Source organism: Podarcis gaigeae (assembly GCF_964106915.1).
Source record: "Podarcis gaigeae genome assembly, chromosome: 5".
NCBI classification, from domain to species: Eukaryota; Metazoa; Chordata; class Lepidosauria; order Squamata; family Lacertidae; genus Podarcis; species Podarcis gaigeae.
In genome coordinates this window covers 78,804,274-78,818,837 of record NC_139681.1, presented here as the reverse complement: position 1 = coordinate 78,818,837, position 14,564 = coordinate 78,804,274, and the positions used below count along the sequence as shown (strand labels likewise).

Genomic DNA, 14,564 nt, shown 5'->3' with positions numbered 1-14,564 from the left:
CATGCAACTGCTCAAGGCTACATGATGTTTCTATATGGAAATGAAACCGTGTGTGCTCTCTGGCGGGAGAAGAGTTGCACAAATGGGCTTTTTCTTTGCGTTAGGTAAGAGCGCTGCTGGAACAGATCAAAGACCTAGCTAAACCCAATACCCTGTTCTCCCAGTGGCCAACCAGATGACTATGGTAAGCCTTGAAGTAGAAGCCAACACATGTATCGGCTTTCCTGGTAGGTAAGTTTCAACCCAAATCTTTTGTTACCCTTAATGCACTGACGGTTGCTTGGTTTGTTTTTGGATACAGAGCGCTGCAACTGAAAATGAAAACATACTTAAGATGCAATGTCTAAAATGCTGTTACAGTTCTATGACATCATCTACTCTGCATAATTATATTACTATATTCATGGCATCACCAGTAGGTTATTTGCACATCACTTCCCTCCATCACCCAAGGCAGTGGTTGAATTGAGAAAGCAACAGAAGGCTTTTGTTCGTTTGCCCATGCTCTGTATTATACCAGGTGCCAAATACAGGTATCACAGGATGTCTTACAAATATTTCCCATTTCACAAAGGCTAGTGCAGTAAGCATGACTGGCAATATTCATTCTACTAATGTTTTTGTAGGTGTTCTCATGGTCCAATTGTGTTACTGGAGAGTAGAATGCATAGCTTCTTTTAAAGAGTATTCCTGCTTTTAAATACACGTGATTCTAAGTTAGAAGATGAGGACTGTACCTAGGTTAGTGTAGTATTTTCCATTATCTTCTTACTTTTAAGCTTGTTGTCCAATGTATTTTGTTAAAAGAAAAACATCAGAAGCCACAGACAGGTCATAAAATATTTACGTAGGGCTGGATCAATGAAATAGAAAAACACACACCAAACATTTTAGAATGATCACACTAAGCTGTTAGTAACTAGGCAATAGTGTTGAATGTGAAATATCAAAGAAGATTGCCTCTGGGTAGGTGTGATTTTATCTTTGAGATAAATGCTCCAGGACTCAATGTGTGAATGTTGACAGGGAAGGGTTAGTCTTCCCACCAAAAAACCCAAAACACCATTTTGACAGTGATGCATGAAAACAATTTAGCTGCCTCTATTTGTATTTTGATGCCTTAGTGAGATTGTCTTAGAGGGCAATGGAAGGGTTTCATATGCAGTGTGGGAAATAATTATAGTGGTTATTGCAGTACTATACAAAATGAAATATTAAAGCTTTTTAAAAACAAACCCACACACTGCTTTCCAATAGTGTTAAGAGTATGTTGTAACAGCACACTTATTTGAGTCAAAAGCAGCTGAGTGTTCTACTCAAAAGGTAGGAGAAATGCAGAATTCAGAATGGCTTTTCTCACATTTCATGGCTAGGCAGGTATGTCATATATTGTCTAAGACCAATCCTGTTTAGAGTTGTTAAAAGTTTACACAATGGGTAGTATCCAGATAAGTAAATTATTAGATTATCTGTTGATTTACGTGGGGCTACAAAGTTTGAGTATTATTCGATATCTCCCCCCTTCCCCAAGCATCTTTAGATTTGTGTGGGCTCAGCATTCTATGGGCCCAGACTCAAATTCCAGCTTGACTTAAAGTGGGTGCATACATTACAATGGTTCAAGAAGGGCACGAAAAGCAGCCACTGCCCCAGAGCAGTTCAGTGCAGCAGCTGTATGGACCAGTGTAGTTTAAAACCTGGCTTGAGAGCAGTACATGTGAAAAGGATCTAGGAGTCTTGGGTTGACCACAAACTTGACATGAGCCAACAGTGTGACGCGGCAGCTAAAAAAGCCAATGCAATTCTGGGCTGCATCAATAGTATAGCATCTAGATTAAAGGAAGTAATAGTGCCACTGTATTCTGCTCTGGTCAGACCTCACCTGGAGTACTGTGTCCAGTTCTGGGCACCACAGTTCAAGAAGGACACTGACAAACTGGAACGTGTCCAGAGGAGGGCAACCAAAATGGTCAAAGGCCTGGAAACAATGCCTTATGAGGAACAGCTAAGGGAGCTGGGCATGTTTAGCCTGGAGAAGAGGAGGCTAAGGGGTGATATGATAGCCATGTTCAAATATATAAAAGGATGTCACATAGAGGAGGGAGAAAGGTTGTTTTCTGCTGCTCCAGAGAAGCGGACACGGAGCAATGGATCCAAACTACAAGAAAGAAGATTCCACCTAAACATTAGGAAGAACTTCCTGACAGTAAGAGCTGTTCGACAGTGGAATTTGCTGCCAAGGAGTGTGGTGGAGTCTCCTTCTTTGGAGGTCTTTAAGCAGAGGCTTGACAACAATGTCAGGAGTGCTCTAATGGTGTTTCCTGCTTGGCAGAGGGTTGGACTCGATGGCCCTTATTGTCTCTTCCAACTCTATGATTCTATGAAAACCGTTCTCTTCCATCGTCTTAAAAGTCACTTGTGTCCTTGCAAAGAAAGTTATACCACCCAAGAGTTCTAGCTTGGCAGTAATGAATCCAGAACCCCAAACTTTTTTAAAAAAAAACAAAAGCAGACAGTGAATTGTAAGAGTGGCCTGCATCTTTTCCTCCTGGAACATGGAGATGGCATATGCTCACTTCTCATCACCATGAACAAAATAGTAATGAGGTTTACATGCCACTTGTGTACACTTGTACATGGAAATAGTGATTCTCATAGATTTGTAGCAATGGAAGGGACAAAGAGGGTCATCTAGTCCAACCCCCTTCAATGCAGGAATCTTGCCCAATGGGGGAGGGGCTTGAACCCATGATAGTATCATGCTCTACCAACTGAGCTATGATGTGGGGCTGAAAATGGATTAGTAACAATTAATTGATGCTAGCACAAAATTAAGCAATGTTGGCAGTTTCGAAGTTGTGTTTCAGGTTTTTCCAGGTTATAGTGCTTTGGATGTGCATATACTTTATTGATTTATGAACTGTGTGTGAAACAACCAAACAACAACACAGTCTTCAAACAAGAAAAATCAAGTTATGCCTTTAAGTGAATTAAAGCCAAACTTAAATTTCAATGACTTGGGTTAACCTTTACCCACTTTGAATTGCTGTCAGTGTATAGATTGTATACAAATACTTGGTAGATACGTAGAAAAAGCAAATCCGGGTGTGGGGACAATAAAAGCATTCCCCAATAAAAGAATTAATGGTTACCTTGACTTGTTAAATGTCTCTACAAGATTCAAAGTAGTCTCATTCATCTTTCATCGGCCCGTTACCTTGAAATGTATTTCCAGAGAAGGTACGGAATGGCGCTTAGCAAGTCACTCATTGTGTCCTTTTGGGAACAAAGTTTAGCTCCTGTGCAATGAGCAGTTCAGGTGTGAATACTGCTTGTGCATAACTGAAACTGAGTGGTTACTTGGGTTAGTAATAATTTCTGCATTACTAACGAAAAGAACTGCAGTCTTATGGATGGGCGTAGAAGCAGATTTATTTGCATGCAAAGTGATTAATGTATTGAAAGTAGTGCAAAGAACCCTACACAGGTTCCCACTCACAGCATTGCTTAAAATAAAGGCAATCGCAAAAGCCACAGGGCGTTTCATTTCCACAACTTTTCAAAAAATGTACATGCTTCCTTCGTACCCTTAGATACAACACTTGCCTTTATAACGGGCTCCAGCGCTTGTAACTAATACATGCTTCAGTAGAAACTAATGTGCAGGTTTAAACAGTATTTGAATTCATTGTCTGGTTATGTCATGAATATTACAGTACTATTTTCCATCCATCTGAAAAAATGTCAAAAGATTTTAACCACTGTTCGATTCCTGTAAAGTGAGAAATTACAAAGTTCCTTAAAATACAAATGTAGAAAATGCCATGCTTATTTACATAAAAAGGAAACGCATTGCAAATGAATTCCTATTTATAAATTAATTACAAATGCAATTACAAATTAACTCTTATTTACATCTTCGTTTCACAAGAAATTCCTGCCAAGACTCCTAAGTGGAGATTTATCATGAGACATTCAGCAGGCAATGAAATCATAACATTTCCCCCTCTCTAGAGGGGCAGGGGGAGACAGCATATTATGGCTACAATCCAGTAGCCTCAATCATAGGTAGCTAGCTGTGATGATGGGAGCAAGACTGCTTAAATAAAATGCAACTGAGTTGCTCTAAATTAGGGCAACACTTTGGAACATGGTCCTTTGTGTCCAGCCATGTTCCTTGACTGCTTTCACTTCCTATTTTTTGCTTCATCCATGTTTACTAGTATCCATTTCGTAACAGTGCACTTAGAACTGCTAAATCCAGGGATGGCAAACCATACCAGGTCCACAGGCAAACCTTGTTACACAATATCTTCTAATGCCTCCCCCTTCAACAGCTTTTTGGGCGGGAGGGAACTGCTAGAACACGTTTTCAAAAGCACAAGTGAGGACTGAACTTGTTCCTCTACGCTAATTTTGGTCTAAACACTTACCTTGGACGTAACGTGGAAGTCAATAGTATTTCTAGCCTTGTAAATGTGTTTCTAAGAAAATGCTACGAGAGATACAGAGCTGACTCTGCAGTGCCTGCTCCTCAATCCAGTTAACACGTGAGATGCTCGAATGCTGTGCACTTCTCTGCCTGTCAATGTTCTGAGGCAGGCTTGGTGTTAGGCATAGTACAAAAATGTCACGTAACCTGTTGGTTCAACAAGGCGTTATTAAAAAACGGGAGGCGGGGGGAGAGGAAATACCTGCTCTGAAACTAAAATCCAGCATGCATGCTCGGGTAGCACTAAGCCTCAGCTGCACTTGAAGGCTTTTTAAAAGTAAAAGGTAAAGGGACCCCTGAGCATTAGGTCCAGTCGTGGCCGACTCTGGGGTTGCGGCGCTCATCTCGCTTTATTGGCTGAGGGAGCCGGCGTTTGTCCACAGACAGCTTCCGGGTCATGTGGCCAGCATGACTAAGCCGCTTCTGGCGAACCAGAGCAGCACACGGAAACGCCGTTTACCTTCCCGCTGGAGCGGTACCTATTTATCTACTTACACTTTGTGCTTTTGAACTGCTAGGTTTGCAGGAGCTGGGACCGAACAACGGGAGCTCACTCCGTCGCAAGGATTCCAACTGCCAACCTTCTGATCAGCAAGTCCTAGGCTCTGTGGTTTAACCCACAGCGCCACCTGCGTCCCTTTTTTAAAAGCAGAAACCCCATTTATTCAATGAATAGGTAAGAAGGACTTAATGCAGGACCTGCCTTCTCAATGCATTTTCTGAAGGGAGGGTTACTGCAGAAGAGCCCTTTGTTGCTAGCCTTGTGAAAACAAAACCACCTACCCATGAGTCTGTTGCCTGGTAAGAATCCCAACACTTGTCTAGCTTATTGAAAGGGCAGGGAATCTCAGGCCCAGAAACTCCAGGCTTCTCTTTCTGACCCTCAGGCCTCTTCCTAGTTACAAATTCTCCCCATGCCACACTTCTCACTGGTCTTGCTTTATGCCCTCCTTGACTGCTTCTGGCTGGCTGGAATGTTCCCCTGAACTCTGATATTGCCTCTTGCTTGTCCAAAGGAGGACAGAGAGCTGTATGAGTACAGACACCTCTAAGGAGTGGTGTGAAGCAGGGCTGTGTTCTTGCTCCAACTCTTTGGCATATTCTCCCTGTTGCTCTCCTATGCCGTCCGCTCGACTGAAGATGGAATGTACTTCCATTCAAAGAGTGATGGTAGTCCATTCAACCTGGCATGTCTACACACCAAGACAAAACTCTGGCAAGTACTTATCTGAGAGGTGATATTTGCAGACGACAAAGCTGGACAGTGCACTCAGGAGAAGCTCTACCGAGTTTTGCCCAAACCTGCAGGCTGTTCAGCTTCACCATCAACCTAGGAAAGACCAACATCCTGGGTCAGGATGTCGCCAGCACTCCATGCATCATCATTGGTGACCACACGCTTGAGGTGGTAGACATTTTTGCCTACCTGGGTTCCAGCATAGCCATCAACACTGAGCTGGACTGAACTATGGCTCGCCTCTCCAGAAGGGTATGGAAGGATGTGATGCTGACACCCAGTACCAAGATGAAGGTCTACCAGGCTTGCATATTGAGCATAATGCTTTATGGCAGCGAGGCATGGGCAACTTATACCCGCCAGGAGCGGCACCTCAGCGCCTTCCATGTGCACAGCATCAGGAAGATTTGGGGCATCACATGGCAAGATGGAGTCTCAGACTTGTGAACTGTAGTGAAATCAACAGAGTGGATATTTAGCTGCACCCGTCACCTATTTCAACAGGCTTTAGATCTAGGTAATACTTGGTAGATTCTACTCAATGGCTCCATCTGGACATGCACATATCCAGCTGATTGAATCAAGATGTGGACCCCCAGCTAACACCTGCTTTTGTACATTGGCCTCCCTTGATGACTGAGAAAATTATACAGAAATCAAAAGGGTCTAGCAATGAATGTAAAAGGGAAGATAAATTCAGCAGGTTCCAGAGCTGGTCTGTAAAACAAAGGAGGTGCATTCAAATTGATTCAAGACTTGTTAGTCCACTGTGATAATCCAAGGAAGTCATAATTCTATTAGGAACTCTTTATAAGTGTAAAATCGGGTTTTAATTAAAAGTGACTATTGGTTATAAAAAAGGAATAAAAAGTTCGACCTGCTACTGCTTTGTTCTGAACAGCCCCACCAGCATGCAATTGCTTTTAGTGGCTGCTTCCATTCCTAATGACAACACCTATCTGCAAGTGGTTATTTTTACACGCTTCAACTATAAAATGGCCATCTGGATGAGACCAAGAAGCCCCAGATGTTCCTTAGTGCAAACCCTGGAGAACAGATACGGCAGTGAGGGTCTATACGTTTGTTTCTAGGCCCAGCAAGCGTCCCATTCTTTCCATGTTCTTCTCAATTGTGGCTTGGCAAGTGATCTCCTTGGCACATTCCATTGGGAACCAGCCTCTCTCTCCGTCCCGCAATCGCTCGCCTTCATACCAACCTGAAATGTATAATGAAGTACTAAATATGATGCTTCTTTAAAACAGAAGGTCTCTGCTGGATCAGATCAAAGCTCTACTGATCCTACTACACAGGTCGACTCAGAAGCAAGTCAAACCGATTTCAATATGGCTTTCTCCCAGGAAAGTGGGTATAGACTTATAACCTTGAGTCACTATCCCACTTCAAAGAGTGGCCAGCCAAATGTTTTTGATGTGCCCGCTTGCAAGTGTATTCAGTGATATGCTGATAATTGTTTGCTTTCTGATATTGTGGCCAATTGAACCTATGTCTTTCCTTTGCAGTAATCATACCAATATATTGTAAGCAAGGTACTAGTTTACCTGGGGCATAGGTCTCCGCCAAGTGGAGTGGTGTGCAGTAGATTGAAATGTGCAGAAAAATGCTTTATATTACAGAAAAAACCCTTACAAAAATGTTTGTATTAGGAGAAATTTGTTAAAATACTAATAATTTTCATTGAGGACTTTATTTTTTTAAAAAAAAAACCCAAAAAACTGCAAACTGATGTGCAAAACTGAACTGGACCAATTCACCCATCCCCAGGTCTCCTGTGGTTTAGCTTTAAGGCAGATGCTAAGTATCCTTGTGATGGTATGAAATGACTGTTTCCATTTATGGCAACTAAGCAATAGGCAATTCCACTCACCATCATTAACTTTCTGAGAGACCAGAACTACATCAGCAACTTGGAGAGATAACTCATCTGATTGCTTCGCAGTGTATGATCTGATGACTTCTACCTGGGTTAGTGCTGAGAAGAGAGAATATTTATTGATCCACATGGTAAATCTAAGGGTAAGCTCAGTTTAAGTGATAACAAAAGCCAAGCTGATTGCTTCCCAGCTCACTTTCCAGGAACCAAATGATTTGATAAAAAGGCCTTGGTCAACAGCAGACAAACTACAATGGCTCTTTGACACATTTCAGTTTTTTTGGTTTTCTAAAAACTGCATTAAATGGAAAACCAATTTCAATCATGCCCCATTGATTACAACAGGACTTCATGTACCTAGTTGTCTGGATCATGAGTTTTAGAATTATTTTGAATTAGAACTTCTGTATCTTCTCTGCCTCTTCTCCTTTTTTAAAGGATTCAAACCACCATTTTACCAAGTAGTACGATAGAAAGAGACATCTTGCAATCACCCTTATTGGAGCATGTCTCTTTAATTCACCCAATTTTCCAGAGAGCTAATATGCTTTCCTTTTTGCTTAACACAAAAGAAAATGGTTCAGAGAGAAATATTAGATGATTACAGTTATGGTCCTTCCTTCCCTCTCCCCAACAACAACAAAATACTGAAAGGCAACAGATTGACTTCTATGTTTTAAGATCTGTATAAAGTGCATCTCGTGTCAAAGCCCTGAAGAACAGTTTCACTGCTCACTTACTTGTCCGATCCACGGTCCCTCTATCGCTACTCTTCCCAAGTGCAGTAATCCAGCGAGCACGCTCATTCCTAGAAAAGGAGATGAAAGGTTGAAGTGTGTTTTTTACTCGGCTGATATATGGCCCTTGTTGCACTCCCTGAACTCAGAGCCTCCCTCACTGTTATGGGAAAGTATATTCATCTTCTCTGAAGGCCTCTCTGTGTCTGTCTGTTGGGAAATCCCACTTCTACAGCAAAGCAAATGTTCAGCCACTGAGCTATGGTCCTTCCCCAGTAGACACCTCATATATTAACCTTGGGAATATGTCTTCTGAACTAGCTGGCGGGGATACTGGGTGAGGCTTCTGAAACATAAGTGTTTTTTCTGGGCAGCAGAAGGAAACAAGCAGAATCTCGCAATCCAGCATTTTACAGAGCTCTCTGCAAGCAAAGACATTTCAAATCTATGCCAGAGAATGCCCATCTTATGGACAAGGGCATATTAATGCCCTGCAGTGCTCCAAACCCATATATTGTTAACAGAACAGCAGGATGGAGAAAATCAGAGTTGAAATAATGATTTTAGTTGAAGAAGTATATATCTTTCCAAAGCAAAAAAAAATATCTAGGAGGCATTTTGATAACTGATGAAATGGCCAAAAATAATTTCCCACCAAACCATTCATACAAACGGCTAAGCTACGATCTGTTTCAAAAGAACAGATTTAAAGACCTAGGCATGTCGTTATGCACTGGTACTACACAAAGCTTTTTTTCAGTGAAATGTAATCTTCTGTGAAAGGGATTCTCACTTAGGTCATTCAACAGGAGAATACCTTTTCAGGAAAGTTATAGCCGCTTTTAAAAGCCTGGAATCCCAGTTATATATCTATGGTGGTTTATGATGCATGTAAGACAGCTTGAGGTTCATTTTTCAGACCGGAAAGGGTATGAATGAATCCAGCAAACTCTTCAAAAACGAGCTATCAAGTCATACAAAGTTTCAGTACATAAAGAAAAAATGTCTGAAAGGAAGGAAAGATGAGACCAGCAGGAGCTACGGCAGAGCAATGGGAGCTCACCCCCCATCGCATGCAAACGCTTGCATCCACCGCTGGCTTAAAAGCTCTGAGTAGTTATCAAATGGAACCAAGGCTTGTGGGGTAACTTTTCTTCTTGCAACAAATTCCTTTTTTCAACTGAAGGAAGACAATTACATATTTAAAGGTTGGGCACTTGTAGGAGACAACTACCGTAGATTCTGGCGTATTAGGCGACTGGGTGTATGAGATGACCCCCCCCCCAACTTTTGCTGTTAAATTATAGAGTTTGGCCACCCACCAAGCGCCGCCAGGGTCAGCGCACCCCTCCGCTGCCTCTGCCGTCGCAGCAGCAGCAGCCGAAGGCGTGTGAGGCGTTTGGTGAGTGGAACTCTCTCCCTCCGGGAAAAGGCTGTGAGCGGCTGCCTTGGCCTCCGCCGCCCTCACCTGTGGGGATGCCCAGCTCCTTGGAGCCTCGGCCGAAGCCGCGACCACCTCACTGCGGCAGGCTGTTCATGGCACCCGCCAGCCAAGTGAAGCCCCGCGCAGCCACGGCGGAGGCCAGATCCGGCTCCCATGGCAGCAGCAGGCGGGTGGGTGAGTGCAGCGCTCGGAAGGACTTTCCACAGTGAGGAGAGAGCGGCAGCTGCGTCCCCTTCTGTGGGGAGGGAGGAGGAGCGATGGCAAAAGGGTCGCCTCTGCTCACCGGCTCCCTCTCCTCCTTCCCAACAGGTGGCTCCGCGTATAAAGGGACCCCTGACCATTAGGTCCAGTCGTGACCGACTCTGGGGTTGCGGTGCTCATCTCGCTTTATTGGTCAAGGGAGCCGGCGTGCAGCTTCCGGGTCATGTGGCCAGCATGACTAAGCCGCTTCTGGCGAACCAGAGCAGTGCACGGAAACGCCACCGGAGCAGTACCAATTTATCTACTTGCACTTCGATGTGCTTTCGAACTGCTTGGCTAGCAGGAGCAGAGACCGAGCAATGGGAGCTCATCCCGTCACGGGAATTTGAACCGCCGACCTTCAGATCGACAAGCCCTAGGCTATGTGGTTTAATCCACAGTGCCACCCGCGTCCCGGCTCCGCGTATACCCTGCGTATAAGACAACCTCCGACTTTTGGGGTGATTTTCCAGAGATAAAAAGTTGTCTTGCACACCGGAACATACGGTATTTCCTGCAACTATTGCTCATGGGTTTGGAAACTGACTTTACTCCTGGAACCACAGCTGTTCTAATATTGTTGCAGTATATAAGTGGTTTGATGTTGTAAGAATCAAGTACAACAAGAAATTTCAGGGCTACTTTAATTTCTGGGAAGAACAATACTGCAAAACATCTTCAGCAAGACTTCATATGGGCCATTGTGTAGATAACCCCCCTTAACCCCACAGTTTCCATAGAGACAGATACAATCTTTTGAGTTTTGTGGAAAGCTACTTGGATGCTTATGGCATCCCAAGGAATTTTCTTGAGTCAGGATCTGTACCACAGCAAACAAGATGTTTCTTGTTGCTATCGTCTACAACTGAACAATCTTTGAAACTTGGCCAGAAGAAAAAGGCTGACCCTCTTCCTCGTGAACTCCAGAGTTTTCCCCCAGGCTGTATCAAATTTTGCTAGACAGTTTCCATGGTTTCATCAAATCCCGTATTGACTACATGAACTACAGTGCTTAGCTAAAATGAAATATGTTGCAAACAACAAAGCCCCAGAACAGCAATAACAAAATCCTGTATGTTACAATTTTTAGCAATACAGTAATGTCATTGCTTAAACTGGGTCTATGTGGGGAATCTTTACATGGAGCAGAACAGAACCAGAAATTCAAACTGCCGCAGGACCACATTTTTATGACCAGTTTCTGTCAGGCTGAACTGAAGGATGCAAACCGATAGCTATTGGCTTGGTTGGGGAAACGGTCTAATCTAGGACCTGATTATACAGTGGTACCTGAGGTACCACTGTATATACACAAACACACGGACATATTGTGATCACCTGACTTTGCTCTTCTATGACAAGTTCATGACAGAGATGTTCCGTGTTCAAGTAAATTAGCATGTGATAGCTCTCAAGTGAAGAGAAATATCAGAGTTAAGCTTATTAGTATTTAATGTGAAACTGACCAAAACTTGAAGACTTCTCTTTCCTCTGCCTCTCCTTTTGGGTACTTAGTAGAAGCCACCCACACATCTCACATATGGAGAGGATATGGGACCAAACCACACAGCAAAAAACAACAAAAAACCCAACTATGTATATTCATCTCCACTTTCTGGGCCTCCCTAGGAATGGTTAGGTTCCCTCATCAATGTAAACAGTTCCATAACATGGCTTCCAGATGTTTCATCTTGTGTGACTTTAAAAATGCAAACCTAAATGATTAAAAATAGGTATTAAAGATAATAATGGGTGCCACTAACCACTCAATGGCTTGATTACAGATGAAAACACAACTCCACTGAACAGTTGCTAGCAATCAAGAGTCTCTCCCCACACTTCCAACATCTGATTCTGTAAAGGCCTCAAGAGATTCCCCACTATCTACTTCCTTTTCTTGCAGTTTCTTGGACTCAAATGCTGTGTTCAAAGAGCCATTCTGGCCTGAGATGCTGTTTCTGCACAGTGCTGATGTGTGGAAGTATTCTTCTGAAATCTCCACAACATGGGTAGTTTAACACTCTGTGTCCTCCAGATATTGCTGGACTCCAACTCCCATAAGCCCCATTCAGCATGACCAATGATCAAGGATGATGGGAGTTACTGTCCAGAAACACCAGAGGCAGGGGCACCTTGGCTTAGACCTGTGTTTTGTGAGATAGACTTGAACTGGAGAAACTACATTCAAATCCTTTCTCAGACAAAATGCTCATTGGATGACTTGAGTCCCTTACTGTCTCTCCACCAAACCTATTTTTCATCTAAAAGAATAGAGTGGCCTCCCAGTCATGTGCCCTTTCATATAAACTGAACACTGAATTAACATGCCACAAGATTCGCTTCCCCACGGCAAGTAAGGTTCTCCACATTCCTGCTTCTCTTGAAAAGGTTTCTTTCTGCCTCTTCCTTTCTTGCTTTAACATTTCACTGGCATAGGCAAGCTCACTGTGAAAAACCTCTGCATTACGGAAACAATCCTAAGCATCCTAATACCTACTGAAGCAAAAAATATGAATGATACTTTACTGGTTGGTTATCAACAGCTGCCTTGTCTATATGCTACATTAAACCAAAGTTTAAAATAAACCATGGCTAAATGTGAACAAGCAGTGTGCTGGCGCATGCTGCTCAATTATTCCCACAGTGCCGCCCGCCTCACTCCCCCCACTCCTGACACAGTCTTTTTCATTGCCCAAACCTGGGTCCTTGGTTTGTTTCCTCCAAACAAATGACAAGTGGTAACCAAGGTTTGTTCTCAACTTACCACTCATGGTTTGTTTGGAGGAAACAAACCACAAATCTGAGCTCTGGTGACATGACAAGTCAGACCATGACTGCTTTCAATACACACACAAACACATACACAAACACACACACAAACAAACACACACACACACACACACACACACACACACCCTGCCACTCTGGGCGGCTTCTAACACAAGATTAAAAATGCATTGAAACATCAGTCATTAAAAAACTTCCCTAAACAGGGCTGCCTTCAGATGTCTTCTAAACGTCAGATAGTTGTTTATTTCTTTGACATCTGGTGGGAGGGCATTCCACAGGGCGGGCGCCACTACCGAGAAGGCCCTCTGTCTGGCTCCCTGTAACTTGGCTTCTCTCAGCGAGGGAACCAGCAGAAGGCCCTCGGAGCTGAACCTCCGTGCCCAGGCAGAACGATGGGGGTGGAGACACTCCTTCAGGTATACAGGGCTGAGGCCATTTAGGAGAACGGGAGCAGAGCATCCTGGGAACTTGAGCAGTGGACACCACCTGCTCAACTATCGAACCATAGTTTACTATGGTTTAATGTAACATTCAAACTGGGCCACTATATGACATTTATGTTTCTGAGCACAATTCAAAGTGTTGGTGCTTACCTTGAAAGCCCTAGATGGCCTGAGTCCTGTATACCTGAAGGAGCAGGGTCTTCTAGTGGTTCCCTCAGTGTGAGAAATGAAGGTACAGGGAACCAGGCATAAGATCTGTGGGACGCCTTGTCATCAGATGTCAAGGAAATAAACAACTATTTGATTTTTAGAAAAGATCTGTAGGCAGCTCTGTATAGGGAAGTTTTTAATGTTTGATGTTTTACTGTATTCTTAATATTTTGTTGGGAGCCTCACAGAGTAGCTGGGGCAACCAAGTCAGATGAGCAGCATATAAAAACAACAAGCAGTCTTATGAAGTGAGAAAAGAGTTTGTTATTAGCTTATGAAATTTGTGGTTTTTCTGGCCAATGAAAATTCAAGCATATTTTACTATTTTACATTTCCTAGACAAAGGCCAGCAGAATCTTTAAAGAGACTAATAGAAAAACTATACGTTCCTGTCAAATATATAGATGAACCGAGGTGAAAGGCAGATTGAGAAAAATGTGTTATTTACTTACTGAGTTTCAGTTCCCAGCAGGAGTTCAATCTTCTCTCCTGCATGGTTGTTTAGGACAGTTAATCTGAAGAGGTGATTTGCAGAAGTCTGCCGAGAGTGAAGAATAGGTGTGCTGTTTTTTACAGGAGAGGAATTCAGCTCTTCGCTGTCACACTGTTCAACTAACAGTTGATCCCTTAAGGAATAGTCTGTGACATTGTAGCTCTCTTCACTGCAAATACAAAAAGCAGGTAGAAGAGACAGACAATTGCTTAGAGTCAAAATGCTACTAAATGCACCAGGAAGTCATGTTCTGCAATAAAGCCAATCTCAGATAACAGTCCATTGCACATAATTATTCAGACATTTTCAGCCTTTCGGTAAAGGAAGAAGGAATACACACGTTTGAATATTTACAAAGCACCTGCTTGTCAAGAAGACAAAGGAAGTTAATGTTTAAGCCCTGGGGGGGAATACATTCAATGATGAAGTTTACACGTATTTGATGTTCTTTTGGTGTCAAAGGTTTTCCTAACTTTGTTTTAATTGTAGGAAAGGATGAGACTAAGCTAACGTAAAAAGAAAAAAAGGGGGGGTTGAACCATAGGTTTTCCTAAGTTATTATTCTATTCTCCGTGTGCCTCTTCCAT

General features: G+C 43.0%; 1 protein-coding gene and 1 long non-coding RNA gene across 5 annotated transcripts in view; both read right to left on the bottom strand.

The window, feature by feature from the left end:
• Window positions 1–1,129: 1,129 nt before the first annotated feature.
• LOC310845145 lies at window positions 1,130–5,115 on the bottom strand. Its single transcript, XR_014564511.1, has 2 exons — window positions 2,389–5,115; window positions 1,130–1,697 (listed from the first exon to the last, which is right to left on the bottom strand). It is a non-coding gene; the product is annotated as an uncharacterized lncRNA (long non-coding RNA).
• Window positions 5,116–6,536: 1,421 nt separating this feature from the next.
• The window catches only part of ARHGEF26 (Rho guanine nucleotide exchange factor 26), a 71,915-nt gene continuing 63,887 nt past the window's right edge, over window positions 6,537–14,564 (bottom strand). For all 4 annotated transcript variants that reach the window (XM_083739355.1, XM_083739358.1, XM_083739356.1 and 1 more), the window contains 4 exons: window positions 13,937–14,146; window positions 8,361–8,428; window positions 7,615–7,719; window positions 6,537–6,945 (listed from right to left, as the gene is read on the bottom strand). In XM_083739355.1, coding sequence (XP_083595481.1) covers window positions 6,803–6,945; window positions 7,615–7,719; window positions 8,361–8,428; window positions 13,937–14,146 — 526 coding nt within the window. In that variant the 3' untranslated portion in view covers window positions 6,537–6,802. The remainder of the gene's footprint in view (window positions 6,946–7,614; window positions 7,720–8,360; window positions 8,429–13,936; window positions 14,147–14,564) is intronic.